Source organism: Pagrus major, chromosome 23 (assembly GCF_040436345.1).
Source record: "Pagrus major chromosome 23, Pma_NU_1.0".
NCBI classification, from domain to species: Eukaryota; Metazoa; Chordata; class Actinopteri; order Spariformes; family Sparidae; genus Pagrus; species Pagrus major.
In genome coordinates this window covers 11,661,026-11,688,166 of record NC_133237.1, presented here as the reverse complement: position 1 = coordinate 11,688,166, position 27,141 = coordinate 11,661,026, and the positions used below count along the sequence as shown (strand labels likewise).

The window sequence follows — 27,141 nt, the reverse complement described above, 5'->3', positions numbered from 1 at the left end:
GGGAGGCTGCGGGTGACGTTTAGAATGTGGGTCAACCAATCAGATCGGACTTCACACGAGCCCTTTGTGGCTATCAGTTTGATAGTTAGTGGTGCTGTTGGTGTGTTATTATCACTCTGGTGTGGGTTTGGGATGAATGTCCTTCAGATGTGGTACACACGAACACACTGTAGGGAACAGTGTGTTTGTGGCTACGTGACGAGATTCAGGAAGGAAGTGGAGGCGGTGTGGTTGTTGTGGTTTCTTGATTTATTTGCGTTAGTGACTTGATGTTTGTATGTTGAACCCTGGAGCCAAAAGGCTACATTTTACTAACTGACTGATTCTTACTATCTGCCCCAACATTTGATTATTGATTAATTTGATTCAATTTATATTTTCTCTTCACACTATGGTCTTAATGTTATTTGAAAAGCAGGGCTGTAACTAACAGTTTTCATTCATACTGATCAATCAATTGATTATTGCCTTGATTATTCAGGTGATCATTTTGTCTATTTAGGAGATAGTGTGACATCTTCATACTGTATGTCTTGGTTTGTCTGACCAACAGTCCAAAACCCCAAACATAATTCAGTTTGCATTTATATAAATTGAAGACAAACAGCAACTATTGCATTTAAGAACATTTTAAAATTATTTAAGAAGACAGACTTTACTCATCCTCCCAGTTAAATTCAGCTATTTAAAATGAGAAATCGATTATCAAATAGATCAGATTAATTATCGATCCACATGTACATATGACCAAAGATCCCAAATTGATTTGAAAAGACGTTATCCACCCTTGACACGTGGTCGAGCTCTTTTTTTGGTTGTTATTTTTTTGTTTTTAAACAAGTCCCCCATCTGCTTGAGTTGTTTCTGAGGAATGCTGCAATGCTGTTTTGCTGTGAAGCTCCAGAAATGTTTTTGTGGACTAGAAACATCCCTTTAAATTTCCATTGGCTTGAGGATGAGTAGATAACGACTGGATTTTCACTTTTGGGTGGACTTATCCTTTAAGGTTTTTAGTCCAAACATGTGTAATGTGATTTCAAACCCCATCTTATGCCAAAAAACTCTTTGGAGCTCCAAAAATATTACTGATGACATTCTCTTTGTGTCTTCAATGGGTGCTGCAGGCCTGGTTTTAAGATCACAAGAGCTTAATCTCTGCTGGGTCACTTATTCAAACCTTTGCTCTTTGCATCTACTGTATTACAGTCGCCAGTCTGCACTGATCTACTTATAGTCCATTAACTTATTTGTCACACGGCGAGTCACAGCCAAGCAGGTCAGAAAAATACAGTCTTTGTTTCAGCAACATACTGGTTGATTATTTTCACAGCAGTGTGGCTGGACTTTGACCACAGCCTGGGAAAACGAGGACACAGGTGAGGCTTGCTGCACATGTAAACCCTCTGTTAATACTTACATGTGTAGTAGACTAGTTACTGTTTTTATACACAGATGCAAAACCTTACCTAGATTTGGCACTGATATGAATATAGATATGTTTGTAGTCGTCATTAGGTGTATTTTTCATGTGTTAATATCACAAAAAAGAATTAAAATCATAAACCGATGTGAATTGTCACAGATCATTTATTTCTTAAGCCCAGCACTTAATCAAAGCAATCAAATAGTGTCAGAAAATAACAGCAGACACAGTCAAAACAAAGTCTTGGTCTTATCAGGAGAAATGTGATGTCAGGTGACGAGGTCCCGCTGGTTAAATATTAACTCCAGCTACAAACACTAGACCGTCCTAGCACCATGTTTTCCCACATTCCCATCTGAAATAAAGCAAAACTACCAACAAACATAAATATCTGCACAATCTCACTTCTTTTGAAAACCAAACAAAGACCTCATTCAACCAGCTACCATCTCATTTCACTCAACACACACTTAAATCAAGTGTGGCTCCAGTTCACAGATTATAAAAGGATGGATTCCTTCCATAATACATCCTGATCAAATCAGTTTTATAGACACTCATCCAGTAATACATTCAAACTGTTCAGTTTAATACATTTTTCACCTCAATAATACATAGATAATAGAAATTAGAGAAGTTTGGCTCTGGAAAATCATCAAAACCAGTTACTCCATCAATGCACCCACACACCTCCTATTCCTCTTTGCATGGGTCACAGCACATATCTTGGGATTAACATTTCCCCCACGCTGTCAGAGCGGTTCAATCTAAACTTCACCCTAAAGACCATATTGACGTGGCAGCCATTTTCATCTGATGTCACACTCAGGGTGGAAAGCTCAAATGTTGTATATAAACGTAGTGAACTGATTGATTAACAACTGAAAACTTGATGGAAAATCTAAAGAGGCATTGAGGCATATTTCAAGGTGAAACAACATATTTGATAAGCCATTAGCATATTATCAAATATGTTTTTTTACCTTGAAATGTAGCCCAAATGTTCACTATCATTCATCTTTTCTGTTGCTGACCAATTAGGAAGCATTGAATTAATCATAATTTGCCACATTATGTTTATACAACTTGTAACTTGGAAGATGGCTGTATAACATTTGAGCTCCCACCTTAAACATTATAAACAATAAACATATTGGTTACAGGCAGAACAGCTACAGCTACAATGACAATAAAATAAAAGATATATTCTCAATTATTCCAATTCACCCTATCATCACCAAATATTATTGAATAACAAGACACCATCAGAACAAACTGACAACCCTACAAAAACCAAAAGAAAAAGGTTTTTTTTTTAAGCCCCACACTATCTCCATTATTTCTTGGCAAACCAACTCCAATATATTCTTATGTGCATATATACGTGTTTCAATCACCGACATTGTTTGCATTCTACTTCATATCCATTCATAATCTATCATAGCCGTTGACCATTCAGTTAATCATTCATTAGATCAACTATGATCAGTGGACCAGTTCTCTTCAAAAGGTCTGTGGGTGGCCCAAGACAATGACACCCATAGGATAAAGATCAGAAAACTAAACTAAAGGGAACGAGAAACTACCTCCTTACAGGCTGCATTGAACCCAATTTGCCCAATATTTTTTTAATATTGAAAACATACATACATTTATGTGCACATTCTGTATGCATGTATCTTTTTTCACCACCATTAATTTAGCTTTCTCCTTCTCCTCGCACATAACAGGACATTCCTCTGGTCAAACATAAATACTTGACACAACATACTCTCATACATGTACAGAAACACATACTAATATAAAATGTCTATACATCCTATAGACAAACATACACAGCTCAAAACCTTGACCAAGTTCGGATCAAATCATCTGTTCGTTATATGTTAAGTGTTTTGTGTTATTGTCTGTTATATTTTGTGTCAGATAATTCAATCAACAGTGATTAGAGATTGAGATTTAATAGGTGAATGATTTGTTTTTTTGCATGGTGTCTAATATGCTGACTAACAACTCTAACTAACAGTTGAAGAAATGAGTCTGACGCTTCTTGTGTTCACTCCTCTTTCACAGTCTGTCATGTCAAATCATGTGTGGATGTGTCTGGGGTCAATCCTGACGTCTGTTTCTGCTGAGGTAGCTTGACAGAAGAGTCGGATAGTCACTCATCACCCCCGTGGCCCCCACATCAAATGCACTCTTAATGTCTTCCTCTTCGTTGCACACAAATAAATGCACCTGCAATTACAGATATAATAGTCAACTGTAATCATCTGGTCCTCTTTAACAGCTCAAAACACACACTCAGAACAGGTTTATCACCTTCATACCTCAAGATGTGACCCAGTTTTAACAGAACTGCACATAAACAGGATTTTGTTCCCTACAGAAAAGGACAGTTTATTTCTGTTTTGGGTCTCAGAGCAGTAAAACAGGCATAAACACAATTAATTGTTAGCTCTATATCTGTGATTGTTGTTGAGAGGACCTTTAAATGCATCACTGCCTCTCCCAAATCCAGAATGAGTCTTTTTGGATTTCTACTATTGGAGTTTTATAACAGTATCTTCAGCGAGTTACACCTCTCTGGAAACTAATGAAGTATTGATAAGTACTTCAGAATACAGTGATATTACTCAGTGTTACATTATTAAAAATATACAGCTTACTCTAGTGGATTTATTTGCTCATTATCCATCATTATATGAAGGATTCCTTGTTATTAGAGAAAAACGTTCCATCTAGTTTAGGTTATTATTATTACACATACACCATGGCACAGACGACTGTCTCACACAATGTATTACATCAAGCTGAATTTTGGTGAAAGAACAGCTGTTTTGAGTTTGAGCCTTACTCCTAATATTGACATAATAGGACACAGGAAATCTCCACCCTCTGTTTGAATGCGGATAATGAGGGGAAGAGCTTTTCTTAGTCACAAGCGTTCAAATGCGGTGATGCCCTCAGCAGCTGACACGGCTACAGCATATGACTTCAATTGTTTTCATGCTCAAGCTATTCGGTGACCACTCACGGTCTGACGATGGGGGTGACCTCATCTCAGTAGAGATTACTCACATCAGGACAGAGGTGATGCATTCAAGAGGCTCTTAGTGGCCCTGTGAGCGTTACTGTTTGTCTCAGCTGAAATACTGAAGTGTGCATTTAACCATTAAGTGCTTCGGTTATATTAAGTCCTACAGTTGATATAATGGGCAGTAACAAGAAACAAAGAAAGCCCTTGTTCTCTCTCTCTCAGTCACTCTTTTTCTGCATATTAGTTGATGTTTTTTTTCCTTTCACTGACAGATCCATGTTGAAATCATCATGTAAATTTCTATTTTATATGATTCTTGAGTCTTTTTGCAGTAGATTCTTATGTTTTATTACCATATTTATTGCTGTACACCAAAATAAAAGGCAAATTCCTTGTACTGTATTTGGAAACCTACTTGGCAATAAAGCTGATTCTGATTCATACCTGAATTCCACGGGCTGCAAGGTGGTTAAAAAGACTCTTCCTCATTGTTACTCTGGAATGAAAGCACAAATGAATACATGAATAATTCAGTTTTTACACAGACATCAGTGAAAATAACCCAGAATTAGATCTTTCTGCTACATAAACATCAGTGTACCCCAAAAATGACGGAATTCTGCATAAAAAGCACCAATCTGTGTACTCTGGATGTTACATCCTCAGTAATGTTTTGAGTTTTTTGTTGACATGTTAGGTAATGCTGCTCTCATATTTCTACATACAACAAGTCAGTTGTAAGAAAGACTCCACTCACTTTTCCAACAAACAGATGACCAGCCTGTTCCTCAGGATGCGCTTCTCAGGGATGAACTTCCTTCAACGCACAAAAAAAGATACAACAGACGCTGTGACACACTCATCTCACACCACACATAAGATTAGAGAAGAAGACTTGGTCACACTTTCTGTGAAGCCTGTGTCTGTTATGCATTATTATAACGCATTAAAAGTATCTTTATAAGCATGATAGACATCTGCATCATAATGAGTGAGAGCTTTTAACTATGATTATACAACGCTATAGGTCCATTATAATGTATGTAATGTAATGATACATTGTGTGCATATAGTTGTAAGCAATCATACATATTCGGAATGCTTCATAACAATATTCATATCACATTATAAAACCTTTTATAATTACTGATAAGGTCAAGTATCAATACTTTCTCATCGCTGCTCACTTACATTTTTGCAAGGATCAAAATGTATGAAAATTGTATGAAAATAGTTGTAATACATTATAATCACTATTATAATGTGTTATAATGTGATTGCAAGTTACTGTAATTGGCCATTGGATGCTTTAAATAACTGAACAAGCTGAGAAGGTATGTAAGACCTGTAAAAAATACACATCACACTTTAAAAAAAACACATAACAGCCAAGACGTGCATGAACACACACATGAACTCAACATGCACACGCTCCTGCAGACACACCTGTTGATGATGCTCGGCAGGTAGAACTGCAGTAAACTCTCTCCCAGCGGTACAAAGGGCAGCAGGCCGGTGTAGAAGAGAAGCAGCAGCAGCACACCTCGGTTCACAGTGAAGCTGTATGGCATGGAGTCGTTCTACGAGTTTTTAAGACAAAGTTAACAGTTTAATTTCACCTGGTCAGATCAAGCAATCACTGTATTAGAGGGGATGAAAATGTCACATAGCCTGTGAATCAATAGTTAAATGATGCAAAAGAGACTCTGTCTCCCTCAGGTGGTTCATGTACCATTGTGCGGCATTTCTTCATGATCCTGGAGTTCACAGAGGCCCAGACTGTTATCTCCTCTCTGTTGTAGCTTTTCACCAAGTTTGACACCTTCATGAGGACAAGAGAGGGTCAGGGGTGAAATGATGAGACATGAATGTGTGTCAAATCAAAAGCAGAAAATACAGGAACCAAGATAGAGACATAGACATGTTGCAGGAATTGCTGTTTTAGAGTTCAAGACATGGACTGCATCATTATTATACCGGAGGAGGACTAAATATTGGAAATATCTTGAGTTGAAGATTAAAAAAATGCTCACAGGCAGGATGCATTTCCTTAAAAACTGACAAACTGCAAAGACAACAACTAAAACTGCTGTGGTAAGAGTTTGTTTGTTTTTATGTGTAATGTACTTTTTCTATCAGCTGGCTGTTGTTCTCTTTGATCTCGATGCTGACAGGCATCTCAGGGAACTTCCTGAACACGTCCTCCAGCAGAGCGAACTTCCTGTCAGCACCGCTGCTGTAGCGACCTGTAGGAGGGAGAGGTGAAAATGAAGAACATACACACACACACACATTCTTGTACACACACTCCCGCTGACCTACTTCTTTATTCAGTGTCCTTTTGTTAATGATAGAGAATTAGAGAATGAGAGGAGGATCTCACCTGCATAAAAAGTCACCTCCAGTCTCTCCTTATACAGGGGCAAATCCTAAAAGAGTTGACAAGTAGAGAAAAAGGTTTATTATTTATGAAGTATTGAATTAAAATGATACTGATTATGATAACCGTGACAAAAAATGTGCATCCATCTTGGCATATTCTAATTGTCAGCCTCACTCAGTTTCTGATATTTTGGCTTTGCATGCAAATCTTTTGCACATTTAACAACATTTAACAATTAAACCTGAGCAGATGATTAACCTGAAAAAGTCTGACCCTAAGATGAGAGTCTCGTCTGAAGAAATAACCAAGTAAACCATCACTACTGTCGCAACATGACCATGTGACCTTTGTCCTCCCACCTGTAGGTTGAGTGAGGAGATGGTGACATCGTGGCCCGTCTGCCTCTGCAGATTTTCATCATGTGACACCACCACGTGTCCGTCGTGTGTCAAGTGACAGTCCATCTCCAGCATCTGTGTGCCCTGCTCCACCGCACTGGAGACAGATGGAGAAACGTTTTGGTTTTTTTTTAAATGAAGATACATACATTCATTACTCGCACAGTGAGAAAGCATTTGTCCATGTCTCTTTAAACTGTGAGACAACATGTACAAATCTCTTAAAATACTTAACATGACACTAACATATCTAATCCTGAAGTGATGTAATCATAAGCACACAATAAGGGACTGTACACAGTGTTGCATAGTTACTATTCTTTCACAAAGCACATATTTTGTCATTCACTGCATTTTTAGACAGCCCTGACATCCAGCCTCTTTGATATCTCAAATACTAGGATTCACATTTTTGCAGTAAAGGTATATCTTTGCAGATTTGTTAACTACTTCATTGGATCTATGAAATTCATGGGAAATACATTGTCCTGGCAAAACTAGTTTAGCTTTCGCAATAAGCTCAAAGAGACAGTTTATTAGACAACATCCAAGGCTTGCAAGTGGGAACATGCTAATTTCAAGTTGCCGCTCTGTTATCGTATATACTGAGAGACATTTCACAAAGTTGGATATTAAATTCCCTCTTAGTCCCAGTTGAACACCAGCTTCCTGATTGCTCTATCTCACTGTCAGTCAACATATCAAGATCTCTGGTCTGTATGGAGCAAAATGAGCAATCAAATCATGTTTTTATTTGTGAAATGCTCTTATGTTTTAATGATAAATAATGTGTTTACCTTAAGTTGCCTTTGGATATTTGAAATCTATGAATATTATGTGTTACTGTTTGTCCTGTTTTCTGACATCAGGGACCATGACGGAAACAACTCCCTTGTCTTCTCATTCTCTTCTTCTTCTTCTCTTTTATAAATAAAACCAATCAATCTATTCTTCCCGATGGTGGAAGAGACTGTAAAGAGCTCCCTGACAGTTTAAAAACAAATTATCAAAATTGAAGCCAGAGACAGAACCTTTTTTATTCCACACATTCTTCCTCCTTTTCCAGACGTGCCGCCTACAACACCCATATTGCAACTTAGGCCACTGAGTGACATCACTGGAGGTAATTTATCAAATGACATGCAGCTTCCTCTGGAGCCACAAACTGCTTAATACTTCTTTTTTTAACATATGCCATAGCACTCCTCAAGACCTGCAAACACACTTTAATGGGTACAATTAGTGGAGTTGCCCTTTTTGAGATAGGAGTGGCACACAAAAGAGAAAGTGAAAGGGTTTCATCCAAATGCAAGCTGTTCTTTCACAGCTGGTCCGAGAACAGCAGTTTGGTACTCACTGTGTGAACGCCTCCATCGTGCTTTCTATCCTCTCTCCACATCCTGGTGGTAATAAACAGAGGGTTGATGACAGCAGCAGAGTCACAAGTGATAAAAAAAATATAGGGAAAAAAAGGCACACATGGCTACATCTCTTGGCTGTTTGATCAGAAACAGTAGGGAAAACACACAGATCCAACAGCATACTGTAAGCTCCTCACTGTAGTCACATTATTTAAGATTTTGCCAGATGTGTCAGCAGAGACACAGTAAGTCTCACTACTCTGCAGCACACAATGAGGTTAGCGATCAGAAATCTGCATTCTCATTAGTTTTTGTTGACATTTTACATCTTCATTTGAGGAATTAGCTGCAGGTTAATATTGAGAAAACAGACTAAAATAAAATGAGATTCCAATTGGAAAGAATTCAGCTTCACCTCCTAATCAAACATCTGTGCAGTCATGAGTCATGGGAGAGCTTTTGTGTTGTTTCGTTAACTAGCAGTGTGCAACTAGGGAATAAAATGATCCTTTAAAATGTGGTTAAGTTACACAAAAACACTTCAATAGCAAACATCCTTCTATCTCCATTGCTACTCTCGACAACCTGCAGAACATCATGGCTTCCCTCCCTCCAAGGCAGACCGCCAGTCGTCCCCTTACCTCCTCTGTGTGAGATCTGTGTGCAGTAGAAGGCTGTGCGTTTCCTCCTGTGGAGAATGAGTGGATTCTTCAGGAGGTACACCGAGGTGAGAGTGTACCCACCCAGAGCTGGGAGGATGAAGTACAGAAAACTGCTCATCCTGCCCCGCAAATACGTTCTGTGAGTCCTGACTGAGTCTGCAAGGTCCCAACGCAAAAAAGCAGTGACCAAATACAACCTGCGTCAGATAATAAAGCTCTGACAACAATCCCCCTTTGTGAACGGCTTCAAAAATTTGACTGAAGACAATTTGCTCTCTGTCTTTCATAGAAGATAAGAAACTGGAAAGACTGGTGTGACTTCAGAAAGCCTCCTTCTTGCTCACTCTTCAGAGCAGTAAAAATGAGTTAATGAAGCACCAGCTCATAACCCAGAGCTCACCTCACCTCTCTCTCTCTCTCTCTCTCTCACTGGCCTCTCCCCTGCCTGTGGCAATAATATTTCACTCTCTTCAGAGCACTTTTGTTAAGCTGGGATAGTGGTGGCTTTTTGTTGTTCTACCTGGGAGCTGCATGTTTGCCAACACCTGTTCAAGGATTTCTTTTATTCTGCTTCATTGTTTGCAGTTTGAGAGGAATGCATCACTGGGAGTGCAGCCGGATTATTAGCCTGTGTGTGTTTGACAAAGGGGACGTGGTGTGTGGAGATATGTAAACTCAACTCTGACCCATAAGGCCAAAAAATATCATAACAACCGCATGTCTAGAGGCATGTATGCTCACTATACGTACAGTACACAGTCAGCAGAGTGTAGGTCTGTATTGTTCAACTTCAATAGCAAAACTGGAATGTGACAAACAATGGTGCGTCATGTCGAGCCGCCTCTGAAATGTTACAACAAGCCTGGTTTTGACCAGAACAGAGAAATCTATTCACGGCAGTGTGACGTGACTTTCCAGCATTTTCTCACTTTTGCAGGTGTCTCCTTTGGACACACAAAGTATGTGGAAATCCCAGTCGTTCTGACAGACAGATCGTGTTTAATGTTTGGATACATTTCTGTTTTCCTGCTGTCATCCCTGTTTTAAGATAAGCAGCGTATACTGCTGCTGTCATTCATGCAATCACGGGCACAGACTGTGGGAATGTCTGGGACCGAGGGGGAAGCCGTGCTCAGACATGTTATGAAGGACGATGTAAAGTTGTACAGCAAGAAAAGCAAGTTCATGGTGGGATGTCACACACTTACGTGCATTCCCACGACTCTCAGACTTAAATTTTTACTTCTGGGCTCATTTCAAGAACATATTTCACACTGGCCTGTAGTGTGAGTAGTGTCTAGATTTAGTTAGTTAGTTAGTTAGTTAGTTTATTGCAAGTTAGACAGTTTCACAAAAATAAAGAGGGACTGAATTATGAGACATCGTGCCATGTTTTGCATTACTTTGGTCATTTTGTAGTTTTTATGAGTTATTTTTTAGTTGTGCGTCACTTTGAGGTCGCTTTGTGGTCATTTTGCATCTCTAAGTGGTAGTTTTGCATCTCTGTATTAGTCTTGCATTGTTTTGTAGTAGTTTTGCATCTCTGTGGTTGTGTTGTATCATTTTGAGGTCGTTTTGCATCATTTAGTGGTTGTTTTGCATCTCTGCGGTAGTTTTGTGTTTCTGTCATTGTGTTTTTTAAACTATTGCCTTGCATCATTTTTGGGGGTTGATTTGTATCATTTCGTGGTCGTTTTATGTCTCTTTGTAGTTATCTTGCCTCATTCTATGGTACTTTTGCATGACTTTGTAATCATTTTGTAGTTTGTTGCATTACTGTGTGTTCTTCTTGTCACATTCTAGTAATTTTTTGTCTCTGTCGGGTGCTTCGTGTCTCTGTAATCGTCTAGCATCATTTTGTGACCATTTAAGGTGTTTGTAGTAGTTTTCCTTTTCTTTGCAGTTGTCTTGTGTCTCTCTGTAACCATTTACATACATAGAAATGTTTACAGTCACTTCATACAAAGGCTCTGATACTACCAAGCCAACTACCTATCATCTACTTACTATGGTCAGGGTGGTACTAGCAGGGGCATGTGCCACCCTCTGCCTGTGGGGGTCAGTAAAGCTAAGCAATTTAATGGGGTTGCCCAGGCAGCCATTTATCTTGGTGATGAAAGTACCAGAATCCATGGCGAACTAGTTCTACATGCGGACTTACTCAGCCAAGAACGAGACAGTTTGGTTCATCTTTCTGAAGTCTATTAATTAGATCTAAGCCAGAGTCATAGTGAAACCTGGCCCTGTATTTCAATAAGAGTGTAAAAGGAGCGAAAAGTACCAGAAGGAAGAAAAAAAAAAGACTCCACAAACAGTTGCAACAGTATCAGGAAATTTTATTTAATTATATGTATATAATTCTGTTTCTTTGTTAATCGTTTAATTCATAATACCCATGAATATACAGACTATAACCCTCAATAACTCATATCTCTTTGACAATCTAGTTATATCTTCTTTTAAAATAATTCCTTATAAGATCTTGGAGGGGAAATCAAAGAAAAAAAAGAGAGAAAAGTTTCAGAAAGATTGAAAACACTGCCAATAATGATCACGCCCATAAGAGAAAAAAGGAAGAAAAGAAATACAAATAAAAACATCCTAATAATAAAAAAAATGATACAACTTTAACTCCCTTTTATGTAAAAAAAAAAAAAAAAAAGAAAGAAAGAAAATACAACAACTCACCAATATAACAACAATAGCAATAATAAGAACAGCCATTTAAAAACAACAATATCTGGAAACAGGCCTCGTGACGGCCTTTAGACTTGTCGATACTGTGTGAATGTATATGGTGTGTTTAAGTGCAACTTTTCACAAACACACGGATACACTCCTCAGAAAGAGAAGAGGACGTGTGTGTGTGTGTGTGTGTGTGTGTGTGTGTGTGTGTGTGTGTGTGTGTGTGTGTGTGAGTGTGTGTGAGAGAGAGTGTGACAGGAGGATTGCAAAATGTGGTCCTCTTGGTTCGTTCCCATGGTTAGCCAGTGAGATGTTTGGCCTGGTGGCAGGTCGGAGAGAAAAACCAAAACAAAGCAAGCAGGGCCTGGTTGACTGCTGACCAAATATACATATGAAATACATACAAAATGTCTGTGCGACTGTTTTTGTGTTGGTCTCACAGATGTAAAAAGCACAGGTAACTGCAGGGAGAGGGCCCAAGCTGTGAGGAAACAATACACACTTACAAAACACACACGCACACACACATACAGGACAAAAAGAGTCTTGGCTTTATGTTACTGAGGAGCACATAAACACTTGTACAAAGACATAAATTACTGCAGATTCATGACGCTTAACATACACTTAAACTTAAAGCTGAACAAGGAGGATGCAAGACAGGGAGGGAACCAAAACATCAACCTTAAAGGGGAGAGAGCGTGGCTGGAAAGACAAAGTGCAGGCGTGCTGATTGAGTTATGATTGGAGTCAGTTTCCTGCGTGTATGACCATCCATGATCAATGATCCAGGCAATGATTTTCTGAGGAGGGAAAGTGGCAGCAAAGTCAGTCCCACTGTGAAGAAGCAGACAAAGGGAGCGGGGAGAGGAGGAGGCAGGGAGAGGCAGCCCTTTTGAGTAAAGCGTGGTGAGAGTTAGGAGAGGTTGAACAAAAAAAAGGATGAAAATCACCACATGCACCAAAAAGCCTCAAACCGATCCCCAGAGTGCTGCTGGCTATGGCTTTGAAGGAAAAACAGCCTATGACGCGGCTCGAGCCCAAGAAAAACAACATCGATAACCGGTGAGTCTGTAAGCATCACAGTCCCGCCCTGACAGACAGAAAGAGAGGATCCAGTGCATGTGTTAGTCCATTCAGAGGGAGGGGGAGGGGGGCTCCTCTACTGGTCCCAGTGCAACAGGCAAAAGTTAGTGCAGGCTGAGCTGGTGACTGAGCTGGACTCCAACAAGCAGCGATTAGTACAGTCACATCCAGAGCAAAGAGAGGAGGGAGCAGACGCCGACAACTGACAGGAACACGGATAATAAACACACATGCACACACTCAAAGAAAAATCACATTGAAGAATAAACACCCAGGATGTTAACAGGAAAGCTCACAGGCAAAGAGGAGAGCAGACAAGAGCGCAAAAACTGGGATATGTACTGTACAACCGTGAAGGGAGGATGGTCGCTTGGCTATGCATGAGCAGGAATAACTGTACATCAGTCTGACAGTATTATGTTGTTGATTATGCCACGTTCATGTCATATCGGAGGTATCATGATAAGTCTGAAATCTTTGATGTATCCATCTTAGCACTGAAGGGTTGGAAAACAATCCAAATATAGACGCCTAACATCCACCAAAGACTGAACTCTAATGGATATGGCGTTATATTTTCATCCAACCGTCATAAATGCTCTACCATCCATCACCGTATGACTCAAACGCAGCATTTTTCAGCAACACGGCACAGTCTTCTCAGTAGTACTTGTAAAAGGATCTCTAAGCTGCCGTGACAGACAAGTTTTTAGTCCATTTACATTCAGCACTCACATCAATGAGCCATATAACAAAATGCTTTGTTGGAAAGTGCATTTGCTCTTCTGGAGACTTTCATTCAAGTGTGGCCACTTTGAGTTGATTTTAGGTTTGGGCCTTCGCCGTCAGCTAGGCCCCAGCCTGCATTCACGTTTGACTCCGTACAGGGTCAAACAGTAGAAGACAGGAACACGATACATAAACAGCACGGTGAGGTGGAAAAGCTGATGTCAACCAGGCCCGATTTTCCAGAATACTGTTCGTGTTCCCTGACGAACGACAGAGATCCTTCAGTCAGCTGCTACGTGTCTGTAGCAGAAATGTAATTTAATATAGGAATGTTATACTGACACTGGATCAGCTATTTGATGTTGGTTGTATTTCATAGAAAAAGGGGATGTTAGGGGACGATACAGTCATGTTATACCAGCGTCGCACATCAGTATTCTGGCAGTACTTTCCTTCTAAACACCGTAAAACTTACATTAATTTAAGTAGTTCCTGTTCATTAAATTTCAAATGTTTCAAGTCACATATGCCGCTAATTTGGGCAAAAGAAAAATGTTTTTACAGAGCACTGTGTATGTTCTGGAAAATGGGGCATAGTTAGCACTGTTGTAAAATCCGAATGAGAGAAACTATATTTTATGCCGTTTGATTCTATCTGCTTGGTCGAAATCACCTCCTAAATACAACAAACTTTCCACAAATGAAGGGGGGAGTTAAGTTTTGTCTGCCCTTGGTACAAGATATAGGTCGAGAGATGCATTTAAGGTAGAAATCATAAACCACGACAGATATTCCTTAGTCGCTCCCCAGCCAAGTTTCTCACATCTCTCTGCCACTTTGGTTAATTTCAGGAATGCATGCATTCATATGAACATCATACACAGTTTTTTGTTTTGGAAAGAAAAAAGAAAAAGAGCGACGACAAAGAAATCTATAAACCTGCTAACATGCCGGTAAAAACATTGAATGTTTGTCTCAAAATCAAATGTTCAAGAAAAACCCCCCCAAAAAAACACAAGACTAGCAGATATAAACCCCAAAACATACAAATACGACTCTGAACTGATCCGAAAACACTTGAACGACAGTGTACAAACAAGAACTGCGACAAGCACACTTAAAAAGAAAAAAACAAAGCTTTTATCTTTTTGTATATACATACACACAGCCGATTAGCATCCCCCGATCTTTTAGCCCTCAATTTTTCCCGGTAATGTCATTTACATAGAGCAAGACAAGAGAAGTTATGGTGTTGGTTAATACAGTAGTATGTGTTTACATGAGAGGGAGCGACAGAGAGAGAAACAGGAGAGCTCAGACAGACAGATTGGCAACAGGTGCAGGAGAGTAGAAGGAAGAAAAAAATAGTTGGATGAGGACGGGGACAGGAGAGGAGAGGAGAGTCACTGAAGATGGGACAGGATGAGACAGGATGTTCAAACAGGGTAAACAAACGTGAGGTGAGAGGGGGGAAGAGTCCAACATGGACAAAACTGAAACAGTATGAGTACGCCAGACCCTACCACCCAACCACAGAAATCAAAGTCAAACTTAGCTCTCTTGCAGTAGAAATGGAAAGATAAGCAGTTAAATGTTCATATTTCTTGTTTTTCTCTTTTTGTTGGTTGCTTGAAGATGCATTTTTCTTTTGTTTTAGCATGTCGTTGGGGGTCTTCTTGTTCCAAGCCTCGATGTGGCTTTATCACTCTTTAGGGCTAAAAAAAAAAAAAAAAGAAAAGAAAAGAAAAAGAGATGTACTTAGGCCCTCTTTGGAAACTTCCATTACTTCCTGTAAGATAGGTTGTGACTCACTCACTCACGGTTTGCTAGGAGGATGTGGCAGAGGTGAGAACTGAGATGAGTGACCCTAAATGTCCTCGACAGTCACATATTATATTGAATAACTTCAGCCAAACAAATTTGTTAGATTTTGGTAAGTCTGTCATAGCTTCAGGGTAATAACTTTTCACCTTTGTTTTAACTTTCAAAACAATAATTTTCAAGTTCTGAGTGAGATGATCAACATTTAAAAAGCGATAGATGGTTTTAGATTAAATAAACACCTGTGCAGAACCACTTTGTGAAAAAAAACAAAACAACTATTCAATCAATACAGGGTTCCTACACTATTTCCATGTTCAAAATTAAGCACTTAATTAAGCATTTTCTAGCTTTTCCAGCATCTTAGGATGTAATACAATGCATTTTGCAATGAGTCCTTTATTTTTAATTAATTATAATAAAATTATAAAATAAATTATATTATAAAAATATCCTGTATCATGAATAGATATCTGGCATTTGTTGGGCGCCCCCCCCCCCCCCACCCAAAACTCAGTTTTGATCAGTTTTCTATCACTAGCTGTAATAAAAAGGACAGCATGAGGCTGTGCCAGTCTGAAAAACAATGAATATTTTATAACTTCTTTTACTCCTCTATGACAACAAGCTGAATATCTTTGGTTATGGACAAAACTAGACATTTGAGGACATCATCTTGGGGTTTGAAAACCAGCGATCAACATTTTTCACCATTTTTTGGCATTTTATAGACCAAACAACTAATCAGTTAATCAAGAAAATAACAATTTAATTAATTATGAAAATAAAAGTTAGTAAAGTAAAATGTTATCTCACTTGACAGGAATAATAGTCAGACTGGAGTCCACTTTCAGAGTCAATTTTCCAGACTAATTCCCCTCACTGGGTTTAAAACTCTGGCATTGAATATCATCCCTGATGATAGCAGCAGGACATGAAGACTTTATCACTCTGTAGCTGACGATCTGTGTCAATCTAGGCCAGACTCATTCTAAATAAACAATTTTTCATTAAAATCCTGAGCAACTTTTATTGCCCTTCAAGTAAGTCGTCGTTTCTCAATAACACAATAAGCCTTTATCTGGCTTTTGTCTGATTGCAACATGCATCAACCACCAACTTTTCCATATTTCTCCTGTAATGTACAGTTACCATCATCTTTTAGCTGTAAGGTAGAAGCTGAAGTTGAGGTTGGGGTGTGTTTGATCAAATGCATTTGCTCCACTGACATCTAGTGGTCTCAAATCACCACAAACTTTATTTAGAGCCCTCAGATTTTACAGAAAAAATATCAGGCATGGGCTGAAACACCTTTGACGGCAGCTTTTTATAATTAGAAGTGGTTGATTTTTGACTGATGTTGTACAGGTTTGCCGATTTGCATCAATCTCACCCTCCAAATCAATCAGTTGCAGTTGCTTAACTATTGAAGATGAAAGCTGAAAAACAAAGTGGTTCTTTTAACTTTCCTTTCCATTAAACTGGACAAAGTGTTCAGCCACACAAAACTAGGTGATGACACAGTAAAGTAACTGGTATGTGTCAGGAAAAGCAAAGGACTATCTTCTAAAATATATTTTTGCGACCTATACTAGCAGAACACCGTGTTTCTGTGACTGTGTGCGTGTTGGCCGAGTACCTGTGTGTCTCAGGAGCCCTGGTAGGTTGCCTGGAAACGAGCAGTTTCCTCGTAGATCAGTTCCTTCAGCTTCTCCTTGGGAAGGTCATCCAGCTCCATGGAGAAAGTAAAAGGCTCCTCTGCTACTGGCTACACACAAACACATTGAATAAATCCTTAACTACAAGGTAAATCATAGCTTCAACAACAAGGTCTTAGTGGCAAAATTGAAAAGTGTTTGTGCAGTACCTTTAAAAAGGTAACTAAACCAACATTTTCCAGACTCTGAGCCTTTATCATTGCATCTAAATTGTTATAAATGAAATAGCGAAAAATTAAGTTTACAGGAGTCCTTCACACCTACAGCAATCAATGTATATCGTCACTTTTTTATTTTACCAGCTGTTAATATTAACTTTAATTTTATGTTTAAATCATGATTATTTAATACTTACTCATTTCAATCCCAGGAGACAAAAAACAAATCTGATGACCGGATCCTTTCATTCCAAATATTTAAAGATATTTGATTTGCATGATGAAACACCACATTATGTTGTAAATCAAGCTTTTTTCAAGAGGTATATTAGAATTCAAGCATTTTCCAAACTTTCAAGACTTTATTCAAACCCTGAAGTTAGGCTTTAAGACCAAGTGGGTTTATGTAACCTGAACTGCGCAGTATAATGTCTAAAATGTGATCAGGACACAACAAGAGTGAAAGTGGAAGTGCAAATAAATGGAAGCTGGCAGCGACGTAACAACTACGGTTAAAAATATCCCCATAGTACAGTACACTCTGAGGATTCGGTCTACGCTGGCGTAAGATTTGATATGATTAGCGATTGCATTCTTTAACTTCTCTCAAGCTGAACCACGGAGCAAAACTTTACACTAATTGCATTCCTAACAAGCTAAGAGGATTCCCAGCACAACGCAGAAAGGCTCACAATTAAATCCTAAAACAATGACAAACATGTTTGAATGAATGAGCCCTTCTGCCTCCAACATTTGTGCAAATCTCAAAACTTAGCCCACTTGAGGCGTGTTGTTGTCGTTCTTCAGTCAGCACAAATTTCTCTGTAGAGTACAGTGTTAATATTGATAGACTGAGCATTCAAAAGCTACTGTTCTTACTACTGAAATCTGTAGTCTTAAGAAAACTGTCATTAACACAGTCCTTCGTGTCATTTCTTGGCAGCTTTGGCATCCTGTAAGTCGTTTCCTTGTGCTGCAGCAATAATTCACAATCAGCTTAAATGGCTGTGCGTACCTCATCTGTGGGGTCGTAGTACTGCTCCAGGTAAGGATGAGCCAGGGCCTCCTCCACGCTGATGCGCTTGATGGGGTTAAAGGTCAACATGCGGCCCAGCAGGTCCAGAGCTGCGTGAGATTAATCAGTTCAGTCAGTGATATGAAATACATTTCATTAATTTTACTGTCCCACACAGCTAAATAACCATGATGTGTTATAATAATTGACATAGAACAGCTTTTGTACAGAGCATCTGACAAATAATAATCACACATTAAAATCATGTAATACAGAAATATTCTTTTGGTTTATAGGTGGGTGACAGAAATCTGCTTTAGCCTCCACCTACTTCTTCCAATGAGTCTAAAGGTTTTCTTATTTGACATACAACTTTACATTCCAGCATTAGAAAGGAGTACGTGCTGCCATACCTTTTGAGTCGGCCTTGCTGTAGAGCTTCTCCCAGGGCACCTTGGGTTTGTCAGGCAGGGCCTGCAGGTAGTTCCTGGCCTTCAGGTTGATGATGCAGTTCAGATCGTCTTGAGATGGAGAGCCAAGGACGCCTGCACGAAGAGGAGAGTGAGGGACTTTTTTAAAATATGGCTACTCGACAGTGTCTGGAGGGCAGATATGACTGTTATTTTGCTTTCAGGAACTATGGAAGTTGAGCTTTCAAAACATTGAGTGACTTGAGGGAAAAATACTGTAAAGCTAATAAGTACATGCTGTTTAAATTGGTTGTAATTGAAAGGATAACTCGGCAAACAAAGACTGAATAAAAAATACACCAAAATCAGGGCTGAGTGATCGTCTTGCGAATAAAATAGCTGATGAACATATCTGGTGCTTCAGATGACTTCATAGCCATAACATTTTTTTAGAAATGAATCAAATGTTGTACCCAGTATATGGTTGAGTTGGTCCAAGTAGTGTTTCCCTGGAAAGATGGGCCTGTTGGACACCATCTCAGCCAAGATGCAGCCCACTGACCAGATGTCAATGGACTTGGAGTAGCCCTGAGACACAAACACACATGTAGTACATTCAGACAACGAACTGTGAAGCTGACCTGTCCAGTACAGAATCCACATCACTTCCTCACACACCTACCTTTGAGTTGAGCATGATTTCTGGAGCCCTGTACCAACGCGTGGCCACATACTCGGTCAAGAAACCTGTGTGGTCGTGCTCGGGGTCAGCTATCCGCGCCAGGCCAAAGTCACAGATCTGAGGATGACACAGAGGGTCAGAGGTCAGAAACATCAGTCTTCCAGCTGATATTTATAAGTCAAGCCCCCATTATCACAGATTATTTAATCTGAACAACTGATAAGACTTTGAGAGTGGGGAGGAAGCTAGAGGAGCCACTTTTGATGGCTCTACAGCTCCACCAGTTCACACTTTTATGCTTCTTTCACGCTTCACTCCTGCCTTTCTTTCTAATCTTCAGCTTGTTTTAACATCTTCCAAATTACCTTTATTTACGGGAAACCTGGGACAGGGGGGTTTGGGATCATGTCATTTTGTATGTCATGTTTATTTTCACTTTTGAAAATGTTCTCAGTTCTTCTGGCCTTTGTATTAGTGCACATCATGACTCATTAATGCTTAAACTCTTTGCTCTCAACTTTGATACTGTTTACTTTAATGTGTGGTTTCCTGCATTTCAGCAACCCTCAATGATTTGATCAGGCGTAAAGCAGTTCCATTTAGCTTAATATTCTGTGGGTACATTTTCTCAAACATAAAAAGCAGTGGATGTAAGTGCCGACCGATCGGCCAGTGAAAGGAATGGGTTGTTTTTCGGAGCGACCTGATTCTGTGCCAGTCACATTTCCCATATTTTATGTTGTTTACCTAATTTATGTGCACTTGTTCAATTTCAGCTCAGTTTTAGAGTCTTTACAACATTTACGGTCGCACTTAAGAGCTATTCTCTCCTCTCCCCGGCTGCCTGTCTGTGACTTTTGGAAATTGCAATTGGGGCATCTATATTCTTCAGCCACCAGATACATTGATCAGCTACAAGTTATTCAGCATGAAAACATGAATATTCAGCCCTGTGGAGGTGGAAAAAGAAGCAACGACACAACAGGGCAGCTGTTGCCAGCTAAGGAGAGGCCAGGGCCACGCCCTTTACACATGTAGCATCCTGCAGCTGTATTCAGCTACAGACAAGGCCTTTAGAAAGACTCCTTCCCTCCAACCTACATTAGACCAAACTGAATAATTAATATTATCAATTTAGATCAACATGAATAAACCTATTTGTATACATTCCAGCAGTATTTCTGCCAACATGTCAAGTCAATTTCAGTTTTATACAGCGAAACAAATCATAACAGAGGTAATCTTAGGGTACATAGGAAACGTACACACTTGAGAGTAGAGTGGAATGAGGAAAGGGAAATGCCTTCAGAGAACATTTTACAGCGTCCCAAACAAACTGAGTCATTTAATACGAGGTATCTGCAAATACCAAATTTGATTCAGTGTTTGCTGCACAGAGAACAGTTAGCCTAGAGGAGCTTAAACTTAGATTAAAAATAGTAAAGGCAGTTTCATGAGTTACATGAGAGGCACACAGGCCAACAGAGTAGGTGACCAAGGCTCTTCTGTGTCATTATAAAACTCTTAAAAGGCCTAAGAAAAGCATATTTTCAAGCCTGAAAGTACGTGTTATTTTAAAGAGAAACAACCCTTTGGCAGAGTCAACGGCATGCAAGGAAGGGCTTGGGTCAATCAGTCAGTCGTATCCTACATTCCTGAGATGCCTTTTCAACTTGCTACTTTTACCAATGCTTTAGGATCATGACGATTCTTGTGTAAAAACCTTTTTAGCTAACTTAAAAATAAGCATTTGACTTGAATGCACCATGTGAGAATAAGAACATATGCCGTTTCAACTTTTGTCCCTCATAAATAAACCAGTTACCACATAACTTTGAATCACAGGGAAAATACTTTCAGCAGGCCTTCAACTAATGATTATTTTCATCGACAATCAGTTACTTTCTGTATTAATCGATTACTTGTTTGCTCTATAAAATGTCAGAAAATGTTGAAAAATGTTGATCAGTGTTTCTGAAAGCCCAAGATATTCAGTTTACTGTGAGGTGTAAAAAACAGAAAATATTCACATTTAAGAAGCTGGAATCTGAGAATTTTGGCTTATTTTCTTTAATAAAGTATATAATTGCAGGATTCTCACATACATTATATAAAAAGTGCAGAACATATGCAGCGCATATGCAGTATTCTTGTATTGTGGGTGCATGTGAAACAAACCAATCACTAAAATAGCTATATGATATTTTTTCCTGTTTGGGGTAAAGGGTGCAGACAAACTAGATTTAGTAGCCTAGTTGACATCAGTGATGATGGTTCGTGTGTAAGTGTGAGCTGACCTTGAGGTCGCAGGTGGTATTGATGAGCAGGTTGGAGGGCTTGAGGTCACGGTGCAACACGTTGGCTGAGTGAATGTACTTGAGGCCTCGCAGGATCTGGTAGAGGAAGTAGCAGACGTGGTCGTTGCTCAGCTTCTGGCTCTTCAGCAGCTTGTACAGGTCCGTCTCCATCAGAGTCTGCACGATGTAGCTGGACGGACGCACGGGTCAAGGAGGACAACAACAGTATCCCCTGACACCAGGAGAGTCATGAGGACTGCTCTGAAAATAATTTTGTTATAATAACTTTGTTCCAAATTATTCAGCAAGTTAAGTTTATGAATAAAATCAAACCAGGAGTAGCTGAACCATACTTACATACATACATATTTTCTACCACTTTTATTTAAACCCATAGTTGATTCGAACCTTTAGCTTCCAGCACAATGATTTCTCCATCATGTTTTCTGGACTATATCTTGTAGGGTAAACTGAGATCTTAAACTTGAATTTAGAGAGGTTGGTCATACAAGAGTTGTGATGCAATCATTTTGTTACTTATTTCAAACATGTACAACAATAAACAACTGTAACTACAGCAACTACTGTGTCATTTTATAGTTACTCAATTATGAAAACACAGAGTACACAGTCACAAGAGCCGGAGTCCTGGGGAGTTGTACGTCCTGTGCAGCACTAAACAAAAAGTCAGTCGATTGATCGGTCCACCACTTTGGTCTAGACTGAAATATCTCAACAATTATTGGAAGAAATTGCACAAAATTTTGTACAGACTCAAATGGTTCCCAGAGGATGAATGCTGAGTACAGCCTCACAGAGCTGCTGACATGACTGTACATTTTGAGGCCCCAAACATGGTCAACACAAGTACACCAATGCAAATGACAATGTGTGGCCCGGCGGGCACAAACGTGCAACTCCGGTGAACATATGCCATGTGCTTTCTAATGGAACAAACAAAGAACATCAGTCGTTAAGAGCTAATCAGAGGGTTTCCATCACCACAGTATGTATGTTTTATTAATGTATTCCTGTCTAAATAAAGAGGCGATAAAGAGCTCTGACTAACTGGTCAGCCATTGTTGCTTTCAGTGGAAGTGAAACCAAATGGGCGGGGTCAGCTTTCTCTATTTTTCCATCCTATAGCACCTCCTAGCTACACTGCTAACCCTTCTGTTCCATCAGGTGTGGCTCTATGACATCATGTCTGCAACGCAGTTTTGTTCCATCCACACCCTGGCTTCAACATTTCAGCCAAGTTTTTTGCCCCTAAGATTTCATAAGATCTTGTGTTTTTCCACTTCTAAGATGAACCTCTTGTTATTAGTGGTGTAACAATACTCTGACTGGTTGACTCCTGGCCTGGTGCCACTGGTTATGATGTAATGTTGGTGTAGTGATGTAATATTAGATCGGGAGTCTGCAGGGGATGTTTTATTTTGAAAACTGACAAGATGCTCTCTGCCGTTCCTGTGTCTTACTTCCTGCCGACTCAATCTGTGCAACTTGACGCCCTTCCGTCAGAAATAGACATTTTTTCAGCAGAGCAGAGCATGGAGAGCCGTCTCTGGTGCAATCAGTGGCTGCGAACAGCTCCAACGGCTAAGTTGCAGCCAGAACGCGAGGCAGCTTTGTCAGGTGGAATCAAGCCATCAGACTACAGCAAGTGCACACATTAAGATTTTTCAGGTGACACACTCCAGGATGCAACTACGCATGAACCGCTAACTGGTGCTGGCATCCCACCATTTGGTTTCATCCGCCCGAATCAGAATTCAGCACAAGTCAACAGCAACACAAGACAACAAAGTGGAGTAACTAAAGAGATCAAACGAGAAAAACAGACACAAAAATACAAGGACATCACACATTTCCTTTGCGTCTTTCAGTGGACAAAGCAGCTTTTCACAGAGAAAGCAGCAACTCACTGACCGGCCGTGGCTACAGTACTGTCCACTGCTAGCTGCTGTACAAATGGTCACTACTGTCCGAGAGGTCTGACCTGAGTAATGTCGGGTGTCAGCAGACATGTTGAGTCTAATCTAGTCAAAATACTCAAATGATCTTCCTGCATCCAGGAGTTCTTCTTACATTCTGATCTCCAGAATATAGACACATATCTACATTACTTTAATGTCTTTATCATGAAATTTGATTCAACGTCCATTAAACAAATGACAAAATCTCTTATTTATATTTCATACTCAGCCTTTTAGTTGAGCTCGGGCAGCCATAAACATCAAAAGGAACATAACTTAATAATTACAGTTCCACTGAACGCTTGATCACACCGATCTTGAAGCTCTGTGGAAAGAGTACAGTGACTGAAAGCTGGATTAATAACTCCTTGTTTATTTGTTTGGTTTAGCCTCACCACACGGACACATTGCCTCAATAACTTTTAAGTCAGGTGCAGTCACTGCAGAATGCTCAAAGCCACACAGCTAACACGCAGACACAAAGCAATAAAGAGAAAAAATACCCTTAAAAAAAAAGTCACTGCACAGTTTTGTTACAGGTTACTGAATGCATCATGACCACATATTTAAATTAACACCATCAAAAAATAAACCTGCTGCTATTTAAGTGCTTTTTTTCAAAAAGGATTTAATAGGATTTGAAAAGAAAACCTAACTTTTTGATCATAGGTACTGATTTGAAAAACTATTTATATAATAGTTTGATTCAATCCAAGTTTGGGAAATAAGTGAGACCGTTCCTATGAAGCATTAAAGGATACACATCCCTCATGTTGTCAATGTGCCGTGCCCTGAGAATGTCGTTGATGCCAATGATATTCTCATGGTGGAAACGCAGCAGGATCTTGATTTCTCTCAGCGTGCGCTGGCAGTACGTCTGGTGCTCAAATGGGCTGATTTTCTTGATGGCTACGCGCTGGTTTGTCATGTTGTCCAGAGCAGAGCTGCATTGTGGAATGAGGAAAGAAGCACAAAACAGGTCTCATATTACATATTACACACACACTGACGGTATCAGAAAATGGGCTAAAACTAAGCTCCACAAAGGGCGTTGCAGACTGCCAAGATGCACATGTGACACTTTTGTTTTTGCAGTGTTATGTGGTGAAGTACTGTAGGTGTAGGCCTGAGTGTAGGTGCAGTGTCAGTGTGGTGTAGGTGTAGAGTAGATGGAGAACAGGCAGTGTTGAGAGCAGCCGTGAATGGTGCGTTTCTGGGGCGCTTGAATTTAGTGTTTGGGGTGCAACCTATGAAAAACAATCAAACCCTTACCCCCCAAAAAAACTGTCTACGGCTGATGTTTTACACTCACCCTGAACAGGAACAACAGTTACATCACATGTTTCCTATTGGTGAGAGCGTGTTCTCTTATTGCACAACACGCTGAATAAACTGGGCATGTTCGCAGCATGTGAACCTTCTTCAGTGGTTGAAATATAGTAAAATGAACACACAGCAGAGGATGCTTGGATTGGTTAAAATCACACTTGCAACAAAACGTCTGTGCACCCAGATGAGCTGCCGTAAGTATTATGATTGAACTCTAATTAGCCTTCTTTCACTGTGCCAAACAGTGGGTGTTGACAATGTTTACAAACACCAAATGCTGCAACAGTGAGATCACATGACCGTGATGACACAAACAAAATAGCAGTGTGCTGTCCCACTTGTGTTGGTCCTGTTCAAATGGATGTGTGGGCCCAGCTCTCATGCTGCCATCCTCTCTGCACTGGCACGCAGCGCTGTCACTTCTGATCGTGTTCACAGTTCAGCCACAGATAGCAATGACTAGGCATTGATGTCAAGTGCAACAGGGTTGCTTAACACGTCCACACAAAGCTGTAGATCACATAAAGCGATAACACGAGGAAAGGCCTCGCCACAACTGACAAATCCCACTCACATCCTCTGCAGCAGCTTTGCTGCAGGCTCAATGTTAAGCAATTCAGGTAGAGATGAATGTGACTGAGAGACTTATGCCGGACGTGTAAAACGACCAAAGTGGTAACCAACTAAAATTATGCGGTCAAGTGCAGTCTGCAAAGGATTTCTCATCGGTGAGAACAATCTACGTCCTGCGCAATCACTCCCAATCTTGTTTCCTGTGAGGCTCATAGCCACGCCTGTAGCTAGTCAGCTAACCTGCTCTAACACAACATGAGCTGCATTGAGATTAAAATCATGTCTAAATGTCAGGCAGCTGTTTTAAATACATACATCGTGACAGCACTTGAATTTACTGGACAGCGCTTGTTGAATACAGCCGCTCAGGTTAGCTGGCTAACAGTATTTGCTAACAAACAGCTTATGTTAGCTAGCACTTTTGATTTAGATACTACTACGATGGCCCGACAGAGACGACAAGCACAACTCACCAAACCATCCCGTAAGCCCCCTCCCCGATGTAAGACAGGTTCGTGTAGCGGGGGCCCACGTCGAACATTTGGCCCTTCACGGACTCGCACCCGGGCTTGGGTCCCGCTGCGGGCGCTCCATCATGCGCAACCGTGCCTGCCGCCCCGGCAGCAGCAGCGCCGTCGGTGCCTGCGGCCCCGACCGCTGCGGTGCTGCTCGAATCCGCCATTCTTCCGCTCCAAACCGCTCCTGCTCTGTCACTGTGTTTCACCGAGGGACCGCCGCCGCTCTCAGCACCGTGTAACGTTTGTCCGAGGATTTAACCGAGCGGATTGTCTGATTGACGGAGCAGAGCGACTCGATCAGGGCCCTCTCTACTACTGACGAGTAAATGGATTTGGTGCGCGAGCGCGGATTTGGTCTCAGCACCGAGCGTAAATGCGCGTGCCAAACTACGGTAATACAGGTGCGTTAGATATGCTTACTGGGCTGGCTTGTTTGGGCGGAGTCGCCTCAGTTGGCTACAGGCGCCGCCTATTCAGCCCCATTGTGACGGCGAAACAAGCGCAGTCTGCAAAATAAACATGCAGCAGCCGCGAGTGGGCGTGCCGAAATATGTTGCATGCTGTCAGTGGTGACAAGAAAAATAGACTTTATGAACATATTGTTCTGTTTACAGGCTTTTTTCCTGATTATCCAGCCCCTTGAACCCGATAGTGTCTCATTAATGGATGTGTACACTTTTATGGCACTCTTAACACTGAAGCTTTTATGTTTACACGTATAATGACTTATGTCACGATTAACACGAAAAAACAGGATAAAAGAGATAACATTGTAAAAAGAGCTACAAAACGGCTTTTATTAACGTCATAGATACAAAATTATGGGATATTAATTTAAATATCCATCTATCTTTTCCTCTTTACATTTATTTAA

The 27,141-nt window shown here is 40.2% G+C and overlaps 2 protein-coding genes across 2 annotated transcripts; both read right to left on the bottom strand.

Moving 5' to 3' along the window:
- Positions 1-3,532: 3,532 nt before the first annotated feature.
- gdpd3a (glycerophosphodiester phosphodiesterase domain containing 3a) lies at positions 3,533-9,385 on the bottom strand. The gene is made up of 9 exons (XM_073495171.1): positions 9,247-9,385; positions 8,602-8,644; positions 7,206-7,341; positions 6,847-6,892; positions 6,591-6,709; positions 5,910-6,043; positions 5,221-5,280; positions 4,908-4,959; positions 3,533-3,661 (listed from the first exon to the last, which is right to left on the bottom strand). Exons 1-9 carry the CDS (start codon positions 9,383-9,385, stop codon positions 3,533-3,535), a joined length of 858 nt encoding a protein of 285 aa, XP_073351272.1.
- Positions 9,386-12,480: 3,095 nt separating this feature from the next.
- mapk3 (mitogen-activated protein kinase 3) lies at positions 12,481-26,596 on the bottom strand. The gene is made up of 9 exons (XM_073493791.1): positions 26,223-26,596; positions 24,609-24,791; positions 21,869-22,058; positions 19,572-19,688; positions 19,363-19,477; positions 18,893-19,024; positions 18,480-18,589; positions 17,228-17,356; positions 12,481-15,482 (listed from the first exon to the last, which is right to left on the bottom strand). Exons 1-8 carry the CDS (start codon positions 26,429-26,431, stop codon positions 17,237-17,239), a joined length of 1,176 nt encoding a protein of 391 aa, XP_073349892.1. The 5' UTR covers positions 26,432-26,596; the 3' UTR covers positions 12,481-15,482; positions 17,228-17,236.
- Between the last annotated feature and the right edge of the window lie 545 nt (positions 26,597-27,141).

Bases quoted from the DNA above. Each gene is read 5' to 3' on its own strand.
- gdpd3a (XM_073495171.1), bottom strand. From the start codon at position 9,385: ATGAGCAGTTTTCTGTACTTCATCCTCCCAGCTCTGGGTGGGTACACT. The intron at 8,645-9,246 runs GTAAGGGGACGA...TATTACCACCAG, and splicing joins ACAGATCTCACACAGAGGAG to GATGTGGAGAGAGGATAGAA. The intron at 3,662-4,907 runs GTATGAATCAGA...CTGTAATTGCAG, and splicing joins TTGCAGCCCGTGGAATTCAG to GTGCATTTATTTGTGTGCAA.
- mapk3 (XM_073493791.1), bottom strand. From the start codon at position 26,431: ATGGCGGATTCGAGCAGCACCGCAGCGGTCGGGGCCGCAGGCACCGAC. The intron at 19,478-19,571 runs GTAGGTGTGTGA...TTTGTGTCTCAG, and splicing joins AAATCATGCTCAACTCAAAG to GGCTACTCCAAGTCCATTGA. The intron at 18,590-18,892 runs GTATGGCAGCAC...AATCTCACGCAG, and splicing joins CAGCAAGGCCGACTCAAAAG to CTCTGGACCTGCTGGGCCGC.